The sequence below is a fragment of the Elgaria multicarinata genome, chromosome 6 (genome assembly GCF_023053635.1).
Source record: "Elgaria multicarinata webbii isolate HBS135686 ecotype San Diego chromosome 6, rElgMul1.1.pri, whole genome shotgun sequence".
Classification (NCBI taxonomy): Eukaryota; Metazoa; Chordata; class Lepidosauria; order Squamata; family Anguidae; genus Elgaria; species Elgaria multicarinata.
Genome location: NC_086176.1, coordinates 400,834 through 420,495, shown reverse-complemented (window position 1 = coordinate 420,495; position 19,662 = coordinate 400,834). Strand labels below are relative to the sequence as shown.

Below are 19,662 nucleotides of genomic sequence, written 5' to 3'. Positions count from 1 at the left end.
TCCTTCCAGTGTTGTAATATTAATCTTTTAGCTGTCAAAAGGGCATGGAGAGTCTGTTTACGCTGACTGTTAATTTCTATGAAGCAGGTAAATAATTTAAAAGAGCATGTAAATCAGTACATATTAAAGACTGCTCCAGTCCAAAATTTATCTGTGTAATAACCACCTCACAAAAAGAAAAAAAACCCTACTACTGGGCATTGCCAAAACATGTGTTGAAAAGAAGCATTAGCTATATTGCACTGCCAGCAATTATCCAGTTTTGAGAATCCCTTATTAAAGAGATATTGTTGTCGCCAATAGATATGAAAGAAACATTTTTGCTGAATAAAACGTAACCTAAGATCCATGGACGTGATAGGTGGTAGATACCAAAGTTGCGATCCACTGATTAGGGTTTTGTTTTTGGCTCCCACAAATGGTCCTCAAATTCCCAAATGTGCCCACAGGTCCAAAATGGTTGGGGATCCCTGCATTAGAGAATGGCACACAGTCTGTAAAATTATGAAGAACATAGGACTAGACCTGTTAAATGTCCATTCTTGAAGGTGGCAGGAAAGGGAATTGCCCCTGCCCACTACTTTCTGAACCATGCAGTTTCGTTCTGAAATCCAGAAGGTTAGAAAGTTTTATTTTCCAGGAATTTTGTTCTATCATAACTTTCTTAATATTTTTTCTTGAGTGTTTTGTTCTATAAATGCACATGAGATCTATTAGTGTTAGCACTAAAAGATCCTGGTAGTGCTTGAGCTATAAGGCGCAATGCATTGCTTTCAGTCGCTATGGATTAACCACTCACATAACCGCAGTCTCCCAAGTGTCAGTTGCTTGAATTTTAAATACCTTATTGTAGATGCATATTATTTAAAGTTAGTAATTTCCCTCATGCTCAAGCATTAACTGGCAATCTTTATATATTGGATGTTTGTGGGGAATGAATGAGGTCTACTATTCTTAGAATGCTGAATGGCCAATTGGAATGTTCTTTCCATCTGAAGTGTATTCTATTCTTCCAGGACACCTGACTGACAGTGAATGTAATCAGAGGCATATTTCCAAAAAGGGCTCACTGACAGACCGTAAGAGGAGTTCCAGCAGATCTCGAAAAAAGGGAGATGAGTCACAGCCATCAGGATACCACAGTGAAGGCAAGAAGAGTGGTTTAATTCTTACATCTATGTGTTTGTCCAGTTTGAAATGCGAACTGGGTCTCCTTTCTGGCTGCATCAGTTCAGAAAGATGATGTGAAAAGTGCAGTTAATTTAAAGAAAGCTATTTATGTTGCTCACACTGCTTTTCTTGTTCTGTTCTTAAACTACAGGGGAAACATTGAAGGAGAAACAAGCCCCCAGAACTGCCCCTAAGACATCCAGCAGTACCAGCAGGCTAAGGGAATTTAAAGAGACAGTCAGCAATATGATCCACATCAGACCATCACAGACAACCCAGGACTCACCACATGGAAGGAAAGAGCAGACTGAAATACAGTCACTGCCCAGAGGTCTGCCTGCTCGAGACTGGGAAATGGAGAGTACCAGTAGTGAATCCAAATCTAGTTCTTCTAGCAAGTACCGACCCACTTGGAGACCCAAAAGGGAGTCTCTGAACATAGACAGCATCTTCAATAAAGAAAAGAGGAAACAGTGCGGCTACACACAACTCAGCCCCTTCTCTGAAGATGCAGGTAAAAATGTGGGAGAGATGTGGATTCGGATGGAGAGAAAAATGCATTTGCCCTTTTTGGGTTGTTATGTAGAAACATTAATATATGTATGTTGTTGGCTTGTAAACATGGCTAGTCCATTTATTATACTATGTCAGATGAATATTTAGAAATCTGCAAGGGAAACCTGAATTTTCTTTTTGGGCTGTTTTGTCTGTTTTGTATTCTGAATAACATGGGAAGAGAAACGTTTGTCTAAATACTTCAAATCAAGGTCTTTCTTTTCTTAGTGAGATAATTAGGTATTCCACTCTACTTGCATATGCAAAACACAGCATTTTCATCTTATTTTCTTCTGTGGCACAGTATTTTAGGGTGGTAGACTAGAAAAGGAAGCACCTACTTACTGCAGTATCCAATGATGAAATTGACTGGTACAGAATCGGCAAGGGCTTGACTAGGACTAGCCTCTAATCGGAAAATTCTGTAATTATTAGACCAAAGACTAATCTTCAATAAACAAACCCCAGAACTCAAAAATGTCGATGAAAATGCTGGCTAATCCTGATGTTTGCCATGAATTGCTAGGAAAAGAGATGCAAAAATCTTAACCAGAAACCTGTGCAAAGAACGGTGAAGACATTTTGAGATGACACCCCCACCCCACCCACCAAAAGCTTCAGAGTTCCAATGAGTGAAAGAGGGATGCCTGGATTCAGAATGGATAAATGATGCTGTTCAATGATGTGGCAATCGGATGAGGAGAAAAACATGGGAAGTACTAGAAAGCTCTATAAGGATTGCAAAGCGCTGAAAACTAAATGGAGACTGATGATGGACATCTATCTAAGTGTGTTAAAGGGAGAGAGACAGGGTGGATTGATTTACAATAGTCATTTATAGCAACAGGAAAAAGGCCAATCTAAATGATTTCATTCAAAGCTTTTCATTTATTACTTAGATAATTCCTAAATAAAAGTTCATACTAATTGCTTGATGGAAGGTTAAGGTGATTTCAAGTTTAATACAAATTTTATACAACTTGAAAGGGCGCCTGCTACATTTTTAAAATATTTAACCTGTTCTATTTTAGAAAACAATACTCTGCTTAGTTTTAGATAATGAGCAAATTAGGGTTGGGCAAACTCACCGGAGCCCGTGTTGCACACTGGACCCTGCCAGCCGCCCAATCCTTTTCCATGTGCTGTGTGAGCCACCAAACAGTCCACGGGTGCATGGCGTCCCCCCATCCTGCAAAACACATTTTGCATAAGAATGCCGGCTCAGCTGTCACCATTTGCATAAAATGGTGGTCATAAATAGTCCCATTTACACAAAATTAGACCATTTACATAAATAGCTAATCTGCCATTCTTACACAAAATGGCAGCTCACAGACAAGCGGGGATCCCCACGCTGGCCCAACTCAGCATGCACCAAGTCAGGAAAGCGCAGAGATCTGCAGACTGGTGTCTCAGAGGCCAAGCAAGTGAGAAATTCCCGAACCTCTAGCCCCAACTGGATTCTCACAACATCCCTAGAGCAAATTGCAATGATTAGGCAGTTGCTAGCCATAAAATAGGGGTCAAAGATCACTCAAATAAATCAGTGGATGACATCTGTGGTGACTTGTCCTGGTTCCAGTATCAAGCTATTATATACATACATGAACTATTGCGCAATATGATGCCTGATAAAGAATGCCATTCATTCTTTATTAAAAGAACTTGTTTGTTGTAAAATAATGTGTAGCCCATTAGAATATAAACATACTCTTTTTGAAGAGCCGTTCTGGATTATACTAAAGGCCTATCAGGTTGAGCATCCTGTTTTTCATAGTGACCAGCTGGATGCCTATGGGAAGCCCACCAGCAGAATATGAGGGCAATAGCACTCTGCTACTGTTCACCCCCAGTTACAGGTATTCAAAGGCATGCTGCCTCTAATCCTGGAACTACCATATAGCCATCATTACTAATATCATATGCCCTCTCTTCTTCAGAAAGAAAACAGAGTGGCTTACAACTAAAAATAAAATTACATCATAACAATAAAAACATACTTGCAAATAATAAAAAATGAAAAGAAAATGGCAGCATGAAACAGCAAAGTAAATAATCATACCATCAAAACTAAAGCAACACAGATCAAAATGGGGGGAAACAACCCTAACACAGAAGCCAGCAATAAAACAATCAAATGCCTTCAGTCTATGCCAAAGGCCTCTCTCAAAAGCCAGTTCTTAACTTGGTGTCTATGTTAAGTCCTACAATTCCAGCAGCTCCACAGCGTTCCTGTCATTGGGAATAGGCAAAGTTCCTTGGCAGCCATTTGGGCTCTGGCTGCATTGTCCAGGATGGAGGCTTTGAAAACAGCAATAGCCCAAGGGAAAGACTCATCGGTGTCAGGTTTCCCAGTCCCTCAGGCAAGCCCACATTCTGGCAAATCCATACATGGGTTCCAAACCTGGACAAGGAATGGGGATAATTACTGATATGATCCCTCAGGCAATCAGAGGGGCAAATTCTTGAAAGACCTAACAACCCACGCCAAAGAGAGCTAAGTCCAACTTTGGATCATTCATTGGTAACTCCAGGCAACATGGTCAAGGCCATGATCAAGGGAACGGTAAACTCACCAATGCAAGGAGTTCCGTGCCACTGCTTTTGCACTGGCAACTCCATGCCGCATGAGTTCAGGCAGAGGAAAGTCCAAAAGTCGTAGATAAAACCCAGTTTGCCGGTACACTGAACTGACGACAAAGACACTGAATCCACAGCAAACAAGAGTTCAAATCTGTGACGGTTCTATTCTGTCAGGGATGCTTTAGGGTGGATTCCTGCATTGAGCAGGGGGTTGGACTAGATGGCCTTGTAGGACCCTTCCAACTCTGCTATTCTATGATTCAAGCCTCACATTACTTTTCATGGCAAGTCCTTAGCAATCCGAAGTTCCAGTTAGGAGAGTCCATGTGCAGGGTGCCTCCAGAGGCCAAGACGATGATGTATCCAAGGAGAGGTTTGGGGCATTGCAAACAAGATGTCCCTAGCAAAGGCTCCTCACCTTTGCATCAGCTTAAAAAGGGAGGCTTGACTATTAGACGCCTCCTCTGGACCACTTGACAGACAAGGACCTTTGACCTTTCAGCAAGGCCCCTGTCCAAATGGCATCACTGATCAGCCCTCCTGGATGACTTCAATCTGAGTGACACTTCTATAAACTCCTCCCCAACTCTTATCGGGTTCTCGCAGAGAGCTCCTAGCCTCTCAAGTTTGAGCCAGGGGGAGTAAAGTGACGCCAGCCTGCTCTGCAATGCTGTGCGAACTCAGAGCAGAACCCTGCCTGCTCCTGGGATCCCCTGTGTGTCATTTACATGAACAGGGATGACCCTGGGATGATCCTTAGGTCTAGCTAAGGCCACGGACAGAGATAACCTCACACAGATTCTGACATTCCACAGGCCAAATAGGCCCAAGCACTTCCCAACAACTTCCAGTTAAATCTTAGCTACAAATTACAAGGCCCACTGCAGTGCTGAAACTATTCTCTGACCGTCAGTGACAACCTCACAGGCAGCTGAGGAGGCAGTGAGAGATGAGTCAGGCAGCTAGTGCTGCTTTGCCTTCTCCCCTGTTTTCTAGCCTATTGGGGATCAAGCCCACTCAATTTTCCTTCAGTAGGCCAAACAGCTCGTCTCCCAGAAGATAAGGTGGTGATTGTCCATTAAACCCAAAAGAAAGTATTCTGGTTTCAGTTGTATATTAGTCTTTAATATCTTCTGAATTAAAGAATGAATTTGAATTCAGAAATTTTTAGCTTTTTTACAAGTTCACCATAGGTGAATAGAATGTTCCTACTTGTTGTTCACATTTCCAACAAATTCCCAAGACCCCTTTATAGATTTTAGCCAATTTTGAAGGAGACATATACCATCTATACATCATCTTATAAAAGTTCTCTTTAAGACTAGAGCTTAATGTAAACTTTAAAGCTTTTAACTACATATTTTCCCATTGTTCCATTGTATATTATATCCAACGTTTTGACTCCACTTTATCATACAATCCTTTTCATGTTCGTCCTTCGTCTCGAACTTTAACAAAAGTTTATACATCTTTGCAACAACATGTTCATCATTTGTACATAATTCCCTTTCAAATTCAGACTTTGTTTGCTCAAAACCAGAGGTTCTTTTATATACTTTAAACCTTTCTGAAATTTGTAAATAGGAAAACCATTGACATGCATGATCTTCTTTTATCAACTCTTCTCTTAGTTTTAGTTTATATTCACCTTGCGAAAATTCTAATAAATCGCAATATGTCAACCAATTATACATGCTTGTCATTTCTCTTCTATGGAATGCCTCTTGTGTTGATAACCACAATGGTATTTTCTGACAAAGCCTAGGCTTGTATTTATTCCATATTCTCAAAATTGCACGTCTTACATAATGATTCTTAAATTCTACATTAACCTTAGTTTTGTCATACCCCAAATACCCATGCCACCCAAATCTCAATTCATGCCCTTCCAGCTCCAATAGTCTTCTATTTCTCAACAACATCCATTCCTTCATCCATACCAAGCAGCAGGCAGAAAAATACAACTTCAGGTCTGGTACACCCAAACCTTCTCTTTCCTTAGCATCTTGTAATATTTTGTGTTTAACTCTTGGTGTGTGTTTTTTTTGTTTGTTTGTTTGTTTTTGCTTGCCATATGAATCTAGATATATCCTTCTGCCACTGCTTGAATGGTAACTCTGATGTCACAATAGGTATTGTCTGAAACAAAAACAACATTCTCAGTAATACATTCATCTTAATTGTAGCAATTCAACCCAAGAGAGGCAAATGAATTTTCTCCCATCTTACTAGATCTCTTTTAATTTCATTCCATACTTTAACATAATTGTTATGAAATAACAAACAATTCATATTTGTCAGAGTAATACCCAAGTATTTTACCTTCTTTTCAATTTTAAACCTGTTTTATCTATTAACTTTGTTTGCTCTTGGGATTTCATATTTTTTATTAACATCTTTGTCTTCTGTTTGTTAGCCTTAAAACCGGCTACTGCACCAAGTTCTTTCAATTTTCTCATTAAGATTTCAATTCCTTTTAGAGGGTCTTCCAGTATAATCACCAGTATAATCTGCAAATAGAATAGTGCAAATAGATTGCGAATAGAATAATGCTGCGTTTTTTATTCTTTTTGTCTTTTTGTTTCTCATTTCTTCGTTAATTTGTTGTTGTTGTTTCATACTAAAAAAAGGGTTAGCTTAGTTTTTCTTTTTTATTTCCACATTAGCTAGAAAGTGGCCCTTGTTGGCGTATGAACATAAAAGCCCTCTTCAGAGAATGTGTCTGATGTCGGTATTGAATGTGATCTTGTCTCAGATCTGAGGTCATGTTAGGTGGTCTCAAGTAGCTGAGGAGATGGGCGGGATCCTGTTGGGACATGTGCAGAAGGACAGTGGGGGAGGGTTCCTACCAAAAACATTTCCTCAACTATAAAAAATTCCTGAAGCCAGGCTCCGTGCAGAGCCCGTATATGTGGATGCACAGATGACTACTCGAAGAACTTAAGTTACAGGTAAGCAACCTGCCTTCCCATCTCACCATACTATAGTGAGGCCAGAACCTTGACAGGACTGTTAGCCATCTTATAAATTGATTTTTTTAATTGTAATTTTAACAAAACAAAATAAATCATAGAAAAAGAAGGGGTAAACCGAGGAGGAGGAGGAGGAGAAATAATTACATGCATAGAAATATCAGTACTCCATTAAGTACAACTTTGTAACAAGATAGATGATTATGCATAAGCTTCAACAAAAGCAGAACAAATGTCCATGTATTTGTCCATTTGCAAGTGGTGCCTATATACCAACCATTTATATGTTGATTTATGTATTTATTTAAAATATTTCTTAGCCGCCTTTCAGGGCAGAAGCCCTCCCAAGGCAGCTTACAACCATACATAAAGCAGTGTAAACATTAAAAGCAATAAAATCACAGACACTAAAATATCAGTTAAAACCAATAAAAGCTAACAGTAAAAACTAACAATAAAAACAGCAAGGGCAGTAGCAGCAAAACAGTATTCATTTATGAAAAGGTGATAGTAGAATAAGACGTTTTTAAGGCCTTATTAATTATGTGAATTAGATAAGCCCTTATTAAAGAGATGTTGTGGAGTCCAACAGACCCGAAACAAGATTTTTAGCTGAATAATACTTAGGCCTAGATCTGTAGATACTTCAGGTGCAGATGCTAAAACCATGATGCATTGATTAGGCAAAATGGGGCAATCCAATTCGATATTCCATTCCTGGCTTAGATCCTAAATATCGTATTTATTTACTGAGAGTAAGTATTTGTATACAGGAATCATGGGTCAGTATGACTGATCAGCCACTATAAGTGATTCCAATGACATTGGAGACTCTGAAGTGTAAAAGCGGCCGGATCAGATCTAGATTTTAACAGATGTTGCAATTGCAAGTATTGCCATTCAGCCAAAGCAGGTAAATTGTATTTGGCACACAAATCAGAAGATGATGAAAACTCAAAGCCAGGACCCAATAATTGATCCAGGGTAAAAAATCAATTTATGTCCACCACAAAATAATATATATAGCTTCATTTTAAAATCTGGATTTCCCTATAAAGTCAATTGAGCATGAGAAAATGGATCAAACTGTAATTGAGCATCAGCCATCTTAATCAGAACCAAGAGCATTCAGGAATCGCGCAGATTCCATGAATCTCCTGGAGTGGACCTTCTTAATCCACCACCCCTGTGCAGTCAATTTAAGTGGTCTGACATGTTAACAGGTTCACAGAGAAATCCCCCCCCCCCAAATTCCACATGTCCAGCTTCACACTTAGTTGAAAACACTAGGTCAAGAGTATGCCCTGCTGAATGTGTTGGCTTAATTAGCTACCCAGGCAGCATAATGGTGGGCCTGAAGTCCTGAGCTGGTCCCCCTAAAGCAGGTCAGTGTGAATGTTAAAATCCCCCAGGCCCACAAGGGATTTTCCAACACAATACCAGAAAACACCTCAGCTAGCCCACACAGAAAGACTGATAGGTAGTTGGCATACCAATAGAATCCTTAGCTTGTTTCTCTGACACCAATAGTAGAGTTGGAAGGACCATCAAGTCCAACCCCCTGCTCAGTGCAGGATCCACCCTAAAGCACACCGGACAGATGGTTGTCCAGCTGCCTCTTGAAGGCCTCTAGTGTGGGAGAGCCCTCAACCTCCCTAGGTAACTGATTCCATTGTTGTACTCCTCTAACAGTCAGGAAGAGGCTCACTGATACAGACCTCCACATGAAGGAAGGGGGGGCAGGCACCAAGGATGTGCAGATGTGCATTGATAAAACATTGTTGGGGGGGGGGGGAAAGGAAGAATCATAGAATCATAGAATCGTAGAATAGCAGAGTTGGAAGGGGCCTACAAGGCCATCGAGTCCAACCCCCTGCTCAATGCAGGAATCCACCCTAAAGCATCCCTGACAGATGGTTGTCCAGCTGCCTCTTGAAGGCCTCTAGTGTGGGAGAGCCCACAACCTCCCTAGGTAACTGATTCCATTGTTGCACTGCTCTAACAGTCAGGAAGTTTTTCCTGATGTCCAGCCGGAATCTGGCTTCCTGTAACTTGAGCCCTTTATTCCATGTCCTGCACTCTGGGATGACCGAGAAGCGATCCTGGCCTTCCTCTGTGTGACAACCTTTCAAGTATTTGAACTCCTTATAGATGATTGTACCAACACCCTTCCCCCATCCGAACCCAGCCTCTGTTGGTGCTGCACTGTACATGGGCAGATCAGCTCAACCCAGGACTCATGCTTGTTGTCCCTGAAGACTGCCCATTTTGTGACCATCATGTCTGTCCCCTGACATGATGGGGAACCAAGTGCACTGTGCACGACCCACTTTACCCGAATCTATGCATTGAAAAGTGGACCTCTGTTCTGATATTGCCCAATGTCTATTTGTACCATCTCTCCCAGGACATCATCTTGTCTACCCTTTTTGCTGAATCTGATAGATGAATGGGAATGAGCCCTTCATATCCTAGGGATTTGTCAGCTGTTGACCTTTTACCTCAGTTAGAGAACCCTCTTCTGCAGTGACTAAAGTCTGTTCATCTGGGACTATGGGTACCCTCATAGCAGCTCTCTAAGTTGATTGTTGCTGTCATAAATCTCTCTTATGAGCTGTCTGGTCAGATTCCCCGATTAGTTAACAAGGGCTTATTGCTTCTTCATCTGCCTTTGTTAGAGGTGTTCTGTTGGAAGAGTTAAGTAGAGCAGCAACCTGGCTGATTCCATTGAACTTTATCAAGCATTATTTAGTGGATGTGTGCTCCAGAGCAGATGCCTCTTTTGGAAGACTGTTTCTGGAGAATCTCTTCATGTGAAGATACATCACCTACCTCCAAGTTTACTGGCTTGTTAGTCTCCTATTAGTGTGACTTCACCGAGTTTATAAAGAAGAAAGACAGGCTGCTAACTGTAACTGATGTTGCAGTCACACAACTTGCCCGGCTTCTGCGCACTGCTAGTATCTCTTTATTCCTGAGATAGTTAGAAAGAACTAAGCATAAAGGTCTTCACCCCACCCACCCCTTAGATATGGGTTCCTCACCTTTGACTTTAGGAAGCACGCATCCCATCCCTGCGAGTGTACAGTAACCACTTGGAGAACATCAATTACAAGTAAGTAACATGTATCTATGAAGCCGAAATGTATGGTTGTAGAGTGTGAAAGAATGAAAATTGATTCTTCTGTCATCATCTCATGTTCTTTTTATCTTATTAGCTAAAGAATTTATGGAAGATGAGCTGAAGGAGCCAGTCTCTCAAACAAGATCAAACCGATCCAGCAGGTATAAGTACTGGGCCCTAGGTCGGGGTGCACACCATATGGTGGATCAGCACCCTCATCTGATCCAAAGGATGGAATCTGGTTATGAAAGCAGTGAGCGCAACAGCAGCAGCCCAGTCAGTCTGGACATGCCTTTGTCAGAGAGCTCCAGCACCTCCAGGTAGGTTTCCTAAAAATATATTTTAATTCCTTTTATAACATCAAAGCTCACCTCACAAGCTCAGTTCCACTTAGTGGTGGTATGTAAATTAGAAAAATAATCCTCATGAATAATGCAAATGTGGCTCGTGCATAGTGAATCCCCCCCTCCAAAATTGCATATGGCATGACCCCAGCCCCTCTTTCACACACCCCGATTGGCCACCTCTATCCCCTTCCCTCTACCCACCGGTGGTGACACCCTAACCACGTGACTGCATCCATGGCCCGCCTTCATACCACACTGATTGGCCGAAGAGGACTATCTGTCACCCTGCTTGAGGAGGGACTGCCCTGCCTGTTTGGTGCGGAGGAAATGAACTGCTATTAAACTTGAGCTTTGAACTTTCAAAATATTTTGCACGTCTACACTGCTCAGTTTAAAACAAAAATGAGCAAAACTGGTCTGGTAGATTTCAAGTAATAAGGCTTATATGAACATATTCTTGTATAAGATATACTTATACGGCTGGTTCTAACTACTGTTCCAGTAGCATGCCCTTGTACATGTGGTAAAGTACATCCCTAAAAGTGCCCAAACAATCCTTTATTTTTTCACTTTAGGTAAGATGCTTAGACACACCCAAAATTAATCATTGTATATTTATGGGATTGCTGCCTTACAAAACGTAAGCTAGCTCTTAAAGCCCCATATTTTCTCTGGTTTAAAGAGATAATTGAGATATCTGAACAAGGCCTAGTGCAGACATAATTCTTATAATTCCTTAATTATTCCTTATAATATAATATAATAATCTCCCAATATTTTGCCTACAATTCCCACCATCCCTCACCATTGGCCAGGCTGACGGGAGCATTCCACGTATAAGGGTTTGAGAGAAGGCTTTGGGATTGTGTGCTCTCTCCCCCTAGCCACTGTCATCTCTAGGATAGATTGGCAACAGCTGGTTTCAAACCCCCAAGCTTATTTCACTAGTAGTAGCTTCTAAAGCACTAAATGGCTTGGGGCTTTGTCTCCTCCCTTGTACACCTGTGCAGACCCCAAGTTCTTCTTTTGAGCCCCCACCGAATAAAGTGAGGCGGCTAAGGAGAGGGTTTTTTCAGTGGTGGCAGCACTCAGCACCTTTCAAGAGAGGCTAGCCTGGCCACCTGCATTGTGGCCTTTCCAGCAGCAGGTGAAGACCCTTTTATTACTTTCTAGGCCTTCAGTTTTGTTTTTAAATGTATTATTGTGTTTTTAGGTCATTACCCCGATACTGGTTTTACTCTGGTTTTATTCTGTTTAAAAAAATTAAAGATTAATTACGTTTTATGTTGTATTTTAGAGTTTAAATTTTTTAAACATCCTCGAGTATTTTGGCTGTTGGGCACCATATAAATGAGATAAATGAATAAATGAGTAATAGAACTTCTAATTAGCATTCACTGTGAATAAGACTGGTGCTTATGTAAGCCTTCAGCCATAGCTAAGGCCACTGGGTGGAAAGTGCACCCAAGAGGGCAGAGAGTACAATCTATTAACCGCCCAGAGAGCTTCGGCTATTGGGCAGTATAAAAATGTAATAAATAAATAAATAAAATGTATGCTAGCCTCCAGGTAGTTTTACTAAGTATCAGCAAGTTCAAGAAAGAATGTAGAGATCTTGGTTCTACTATTTCTTCTTCAGAATCAAACACAGAGACCAAGAAGTTCCTTTTAAAGGGATTCTCTTCTTCCTTTTAAAGGGATTCTCATATGAAACGACCTGGAGGTTTTGTCCCTGCTTGGCGTAATATCCCCAAATCACATAGCAGCAGCATCTTAGAAGTAGAATCTGCTTCATCTGCTACTTGCTGGGCAAACAACAAGCACTCCATTGGTAATGGTAAGGTGTCATTTTCTATCTCCAAATACTTGCAGTCCTGGAATATAGAGGCCCTGTTCGCATAATCAAACAACCCACTAGGGTTGGCAGTTTGAAACCAGGTTTGCTTCCAAGCAGGACGCTCCGAGCATTACCAAACAAAAGGCACTGTGCAGCTATTTTGTCTCTTTCCCATAACAGATTTTTTCCTAGTAAGTAAAAAGATAGGTGAAGTGGTGAGAAAACACAGGAGGATTACAAATGGAAGTTGACTTAGTCTGGGCCCCAGTAAAACTCTATGAATGAGGCAGGGAGATTGTGCAATAAACTCTCATTTGGAAGCCCCCCAAGACAGAAACGCACTGCTCTCTCTAAAGACTTGGGGCATATGTGTTTAGTGGGGAGAAGTGTAGCGGTGGTTATGAGAAAGTATTTTCCAACGAGGGCTGTTGTCCCTTGGAGTCATCCCCAGCATGTAATAAGGGATAGGGCCCCATTGTTATTTTTGTGTTTGTGCTGTGTTTGTGTTTGTATTCATTGTGTGATTTGGCTAATTAAGGAATGGGTGCTGGTAGGAGCTGTTAATGGGGAAGAGTTTTTTTTTATTGATGAGGGACAAAATTATTAGTATGGCTGTAGGGAAGAGTGCGGCAGTGTACTAGTTGTAGGAAGACTGGAGTATTGTGTACATTGATGGGAAGGCAGAATGAAATTGACATTATTAATGAACTGAGATTTTTAATGAACTGAGTAGAATCATCGAATCATAGAATCATGATTCATAGAAGAGTCAGACTAAAAATCAAACACCCCTTGTCTGATTTTCAGCTTGCTGCCCACTGAAAGTTTCTCCCTAATTTATCTAAATCTTTGTCTAATTTGTCAAATCATTTCTGAGAAGTATACCTAATATGTTTATTTTTATGATACTGAGTACAACAAAAAGAATACCTAGTCATCAGAAAATTCTAACTGTACAAGATAAAAAGTGCCATGCTGGATCAGACTGACGGTCCATATGGTCCAGCACTCTATTCACACAGTGGCCAACCAGCTGTCAACCAGAAACCAATGAAGCAGGACATGATGCAACAGCACCCTCCCACCCATGTTCCTCAGCAACTGGTTCACACAGGCTTACTGCCTCGGATACTGAGCTAGTAGCCATTGATAGCCTTCTCCTCCAGGAACTTATACAACCCTCTTTTGAAGCCATCCAAATTGGTAGCCATCACAACATCTTGTGGTAGCGAATTCCATATTTTAACTATGCGCTGTGTGAAGTAGTACTTCCTTTTATTTGTCCTGAATCTCCCACCAATCAGCTTTATGGGATGACCCTGGGTTCTGGTATTTTGACAGAGGGAGAAAAATGTCTCCCTGTTCACATTCTGCATACCATGCATAATTTTGTACACCTCTATCATGTCTCCCTGTAGCCTCCTTTTTTCCAAGCTAAACAATCCCAGCTAACCTTCCCTCATAGGGGAGATGCTCCAGCCCCTTGATCATTTTAGTTGCCCTTTCCTGCACTTTTCCCACCTCTACAAAACAGTATTCTAAGCGTTGTGGCACCATAGATTTGTATAAGGGCAGTCTGATACTGGCCGTTTTATTCTCAATTCCTCTTCTTATAATGCCTAACATGGAGTTTGCCTTTTTACAGTGGTCGCATACTGGGTGGACATTTTCGTCGAGCTTTTCCACCAGCTCAGATCTCATCAGGTTTTTTTTGCCCCAACATGCATCACCTTACACTTGCTTACATTGAACCGCATCTGCCATGTGGATGCCCACTCTCCCAGCTTGGAGGGATGCTTTTGAAGCTCTTCACAATCCCTTTGTGATTTAACAACCTTTAATAATTTGGTGTCATTGGCAAACTTGGCCACTTCACCGCTCACTCCTAATTCCAGATCATTTATGAATTTATTCTGTTTTTTTCTGATTTTAAAGTTTTAAACTGGATTTTATGGTTTTAGTTGTAAACTGCCTAGAGAGCTTAGGCTCTTGGGCAGTATAAATATGTAATAAAATAATAATAATAATAATAATAATAATAATAATAATAATAATAATAACCTTGTTGAAAATAATTGATCCCAATCCCTGTGGGACCCCACTATTTTCTTCCCTTCATCAGGAGAATTGACCATTTATTCTTGCTCTCTACTTCCTGTTCTTTAACCAGTTACTGATCCATAAGAGGACCTCTCCGCTTATTCCATGTCTGCTAAGTTTGTTCAGGAGTCTTTTGGTGAGGGACTTTATCAAAAGCCTTTTTGAAGTCCAAGTAAACAATGTCCACTAGATCACCTCTGCCAAATGTTTGTTGACACTCTCAAAGAATTCTAGAAGATTAGTCAGACAAGAATTACCTTTTCAGAAGCCGTGCATGTTCAGCAGCACATGTCCTTCAATTTTGTCTTCAATAAGGCTTTCAACCAATTTGCCTGGCCTGTAATTTCCTGGATCCCCCCCGGATCCCTTTCATTATTATTATTATTATTAATAATAATAATAATAATAATAATAATAGTGTTACATTGGCCATCTTCCAGTCCTCTGGTACAGAGGCTGAGCTTAGGGAAATGTTGCATATTTTTGTGAGAAGGTCTGCAATTTCATATTTGAGTTCTTTGAGAACTTAAGAATGGATACCCTTTGGGCCTGGTGATTTATTTGCTTTCAATTTTTCAATCTTTTGTCACCACTATTTGCTTCAGTTCGTCAGACTCCCTTCCTCAAAACAGCAGTTCAGGCACAGGCATCTGTCCTGTCCCCTCTGCAGTAAACACTGTTGCAAAGAATTCATTCACCTTCTCTGCAGTGTCCCTGTCCTCTTTCAGTACCCCCTTAACTCCGTTGTCAACCAACGGTCCAACTGCTTCCCTGGCTGGTTTCCTGCTTCTGATATATTTAAAGAATTCCTTATTGCTGTCCTTGATATTATTTGCAATGTGCTCTTTGAAATGCTTTATTACATCTCTTATTGTTTGCTTGCATCTCCTTTGTGCCAGCTTGTACTCTCTTTTGTTTTCCTCACTTGGGCATGACTTCCATTTTCTGAAGGAAGCTCTCTTTTCTATAATAGCTTTCTTGATACTGCTTGTTAACCATGCTGGTGACCTCTTGGACTTGGTGCTACATTTCCTAACCTGTAGAATACATTTTAGTTGAGCTTCTATTATTATGCTTTTGAGCAAGCTCCATGCATTTTGCAAGGATTTAACCCTCTTGATTCCCCCTTTCAACTCTCTTTTCACCAGTTCCCTCATTTTAGAGAAGTTTCCTCTGTTGAAGTCAAATGTAACTGTGTTGAACTTCCTGGGCAGTTTCCCACTTAAATATATATTGAGTCTGATAGCACTGTGGTCACTGTTACCAATTGGTTCAACAATATTTACAACTCGTATTAGGTCCTGGGCAACGGCACTTAGGGCACAGTCATTTAGGACATAAAGAAATTTAACCTCCTTGTCATTGAGGATAATTGAAGTCACCCATTCACTTCCTTGTTTGGAGGCCTCCCTGACTTCGTTTTCCATCTCAAGGTCACCATGAGAATTTTGGTCTGGGGGACGATAGCATGTTCTCAGCGCAAAATTAGTTTTGGGGCCCTGTATTGTCACCCACAGCACTTCTGTGGAAGAGTCTGACCCATTTAGGTGTTCTAGTCTACTTGACACAATGCCCTCTTTGACATACAGAGCAACATCACCCCTAGTGCGCCCTTCCCTGTCGTTCCTGTAGAGTTTATATCCAGGGATGACCATATCCCACTGGTGCTCTTTGATCCACAAAAAACAAGTAATAGTTTCCAGTAACCAAGGAAAGGTTACTTGAGTTTTAACTCAAGCCAGGTTTGAGTTTCCAAACAATTGGGCATTCCATAGAGGCTCATCTGCTCTCATTTTTCATCTGCTCAACATTAGTGCAGAAGCCTTAGTGGTGGAGAAATAGTTGTAACTGTGTGAGCGGATCTTGTGGTAAAGGCACATCAGAACCTCCTTGGTCCATTGACACCATCAGAGAATCAGCAGCTTGAAATAGGCTTTAACTCAAAGGTTTAATACAAAAGACTGTCCTAGTTACAACACTGGCAGTCTTCAAACAGAACATAAAACAACTGGGGAATAACTCATTCGTTAAGAGAATTCTCTCCCCTCTTATCTATGGCATGGACTCATGCTGGGCAGGTAAATAATCCCCCCACAGTTTGTCTATGCCAAATGCAATAATAATAATAATAATAATAATAATAATAATAATAATAATAATAATAATAATAAAAAAAAAAAAAATTCTTACCCACCTCTCCAATTGGATCAAGGCAGGGAACATCAGCAAGCATAAAATACATACATTAGATGAAACAGTGCCCACAGCTGCTAAATCTTTCTCTGCTGTTTCCTCTCAGTACCTTTCCTTGAGGAAATGCTGACTCCTCCAGTCTTGAGCAGTAAAGTTCATTGCAGCCTTTTTGGAGCTTGTTCTTAAAGGGGCAGTTTAGGGAAAAGCTGCAGGTCTCTTCTCTCCCCAGTAAGTTAAGCAGCTCCTGACAGACATATAGAAGAGCATATAAAAAGCCATTCTTCTCTGCTGTCTTGCCTCTCCTGCAGCCTTACTTTCTGTTCCTCCCCCTGTCTGTTCTCCACCTTCTCTCCGCTTATCTCCTTTCCCTCTTTTTTTTTAATCCAGTACTGGCCGGCCTTTCCTCCTGTCAACTTCTCTCTCCCCCCCCCCCACCTTCAAGATGGCTCCTATCAGAGTAATTAAAACAATCCTCAAGCGTGTGCTGCCCAACTCTGCTATTCATTTGTGCTGCCACGACTTGCAGCTGCCTGGCACAGCCAATCTGTCAATGAGCCTAGTGTTTGGAAGGGCAGGGGTGTTCTGGCAATGCAGGGGTGGAGCTGATGGGCGCCATGTAAGAGGCAGCAAGCCCCACCAATCCCTCACACTGTGCTTACAAACAAGTACAACGTTGGGCTTAGTCAGAAACTCTTAAACAGCGACACAGCTGCTAGGATACATGGGTTTCTCGGATATGAAGAGGCCCACAAAAACTCAGTGGCCCCCAAACTCCAAACCCAGAATAGGAGGCTTGCAGGTGTCCTAGGCAGAAGGATTGAACTCCCATTGTGATTGGGCTGCAGTACAGAATAAAAACTTGCTAAAAGTCACAAGGGGGCTTCCACAAAGGATGAAACTCTATCTAGGACTAACAAAGTAGTTGTTCTCTTTGACAAGCAAGACGGCAACATGGTTCAAATGAGGAGAGCAAGGAAAATCTCTGGCCCTGAAAATGTAGGCTGGGTACCAGAGTAGAAGGAGAGTGCTAGGAAGGATGACGAGGAGCAGGCTGTGGGCCAAGCACACCCCAGGCACTTCTTAGTGCTGCATGACAGAGGCTCTGTCGCACTGAGGCCCAGAAACAAAGAGTGAACAAGTTAGTAAAGACTGGGTGCCTGAACTCAAGGGCAATTACAGACTTCAAGCAAAGGAGCAACGACTTTGGGCAGTCTCAGAATGGGATTGAAAAGGGGGATTGATCGCTTGACTGGGGAATGAAACAGAACCTTAAGGAGATTCCTGGCGGCTTGATTGAATTAAAGCTAACTGACCAAACATTACGAAAGCCATGCTACCAAGAAACAAAGGGATAGCCCGAGGGGTGCCCAGGTGGTGCTTTAACCTGCTGGTCTGTCCTGGGGTGAGATGGTTCAGGACTGCCAAGACTCTAGACGGGCCTATTTTAAAGTTACTCTTCTGGGTCACTTCACTAGGATGGCAAAATAGGCCTATCTCCAGAGCTCCCAAGGTTTGCATACTATAGCAGGGCAACTCCTCTAAGTTACAGTAGAGGACATACAGATCAATGAACTTCAATTACAATAAAGGCATGTAGTCTAAATTACTAACCATCAGGATCCCCTTGCTCGCAGCTGCCGTGAGCGTCCTGCTCATGCAGCCTTTCCCAGAACAACAACAAATGAGTTGATACCAGCAAATACCAACTACACATGTATAAAAACCATCTCAGCTGGGCTTCTCAGAAACAGTTGCATGTCCAACAGACAGGGAGGCAATGGTGTCATCAGTAAAATCTTCATCTTCTTGATAAGCCTTTTATTGGAAGTGATTGTTTGGAACAAGCTTTCTATTAGCTGTAGTGGATTTGAGAAAAGTGACCTGATACTGGGGGGGAACTGTCCTAAAAAGTAAACAGTGTGTTTACTAAACAAAATGTGGTGGTCTTAAAGTTGCTGGGTTTTGTTTAGTTTTTATTTTGATTGTTTGTTCTTTGAAGGTGGGGAAATGCTTGTCTCTTCCAAGAGTGAACTAGATGAATTACAAGAAGAAGTAGCAAGGAGGGCCCAGGAGCAAGAACACCAAAGGAAGCGGGAAAAAGAACTGGAGGCAGCAATGGGCTTTAATCCACACCCAAGCAGGTTCATGGACCTGGATGAACTGCAGAACCAGGGTAACATGTGTGGGCAGATTGTCCAACTTGTGTAGTGGTGGTATGTTGGGATTGACTGATCAGATATATGTCTGAGAGGATAAGGGATGAATTTTGAAGTGCTAATGGTTTCCTGCTAAGCACATTTCATACCCTTTTGTTCCTGAAGTTACAATAATATCTTCTGAAGCAGTGATGCACATTCGCTGAGTTTATTTGGCATGTTTGGGGACAGAAAGGAAATCCTCATGTCTGTTCATTTTATTCAATTTCTGTTCTGCCTTTCAGTCCCAAAGAATCTCCAAGGCAGCTTATAATTAAAATAAATAAAATATGATTCAATTGGAGCTGCTTCCAAGAATGAACTAGAACAATTACTAGATGAATTCTTGAGCTGTAACGCTCAAGATTATAAACTGGGAAAATATCTTGGCCATATGAGAGACAATTATTTATGAATGAGGAAGGTCCATTAAGTAAAGTTAATTTAGACTCAACTAATCCTTGATGACGTGAAGTCACAAGTCATATACCTAAATTAATATCAATCATAATGCCAAATTTTGCTCTTTCTGCTGGTGGAAATGTGAGAAGGAGATTATTCCTTGGCTTAGCTTTATCTATTTCAT

The 19,662-nt window shown here is 41.3% G+C and overlaps 1 protein-coding gene across 1 annotated transcript in view; it reads left to right on the top strand.

Moving 5' to 3' along the window:
• The window catches only part of USP54 (ubiquitin specific peptidase 54), a 127,512-nt gene that overhangs the window by 71,614 nt on the left and 36,236 nt on the right, over positions 1-19,662 (top strand). The window contains exons 11-15 of the mRNA XM_063128890.1: positions 1,017-1,148; positions 1,322-1,684; positions 10,499-10,724; positions 12,449-12,588; positions 18,881-19,054. Coding sequence (XP_062984960.1) covers positions 1,017-1,148; positions 1,322-1,684; positions 10,499-10,724; positions 12,449-12,588; positions 18,881-19,054 — 1,035 coding nt within the window. The remainder of the gene's footprint in view (positions 1-1,016; positions 1,149-1,321; positions 1,685-10,498; positions 10,725-12,448; positions 12,589-18,880; positions 19,055-19,662) is intronic.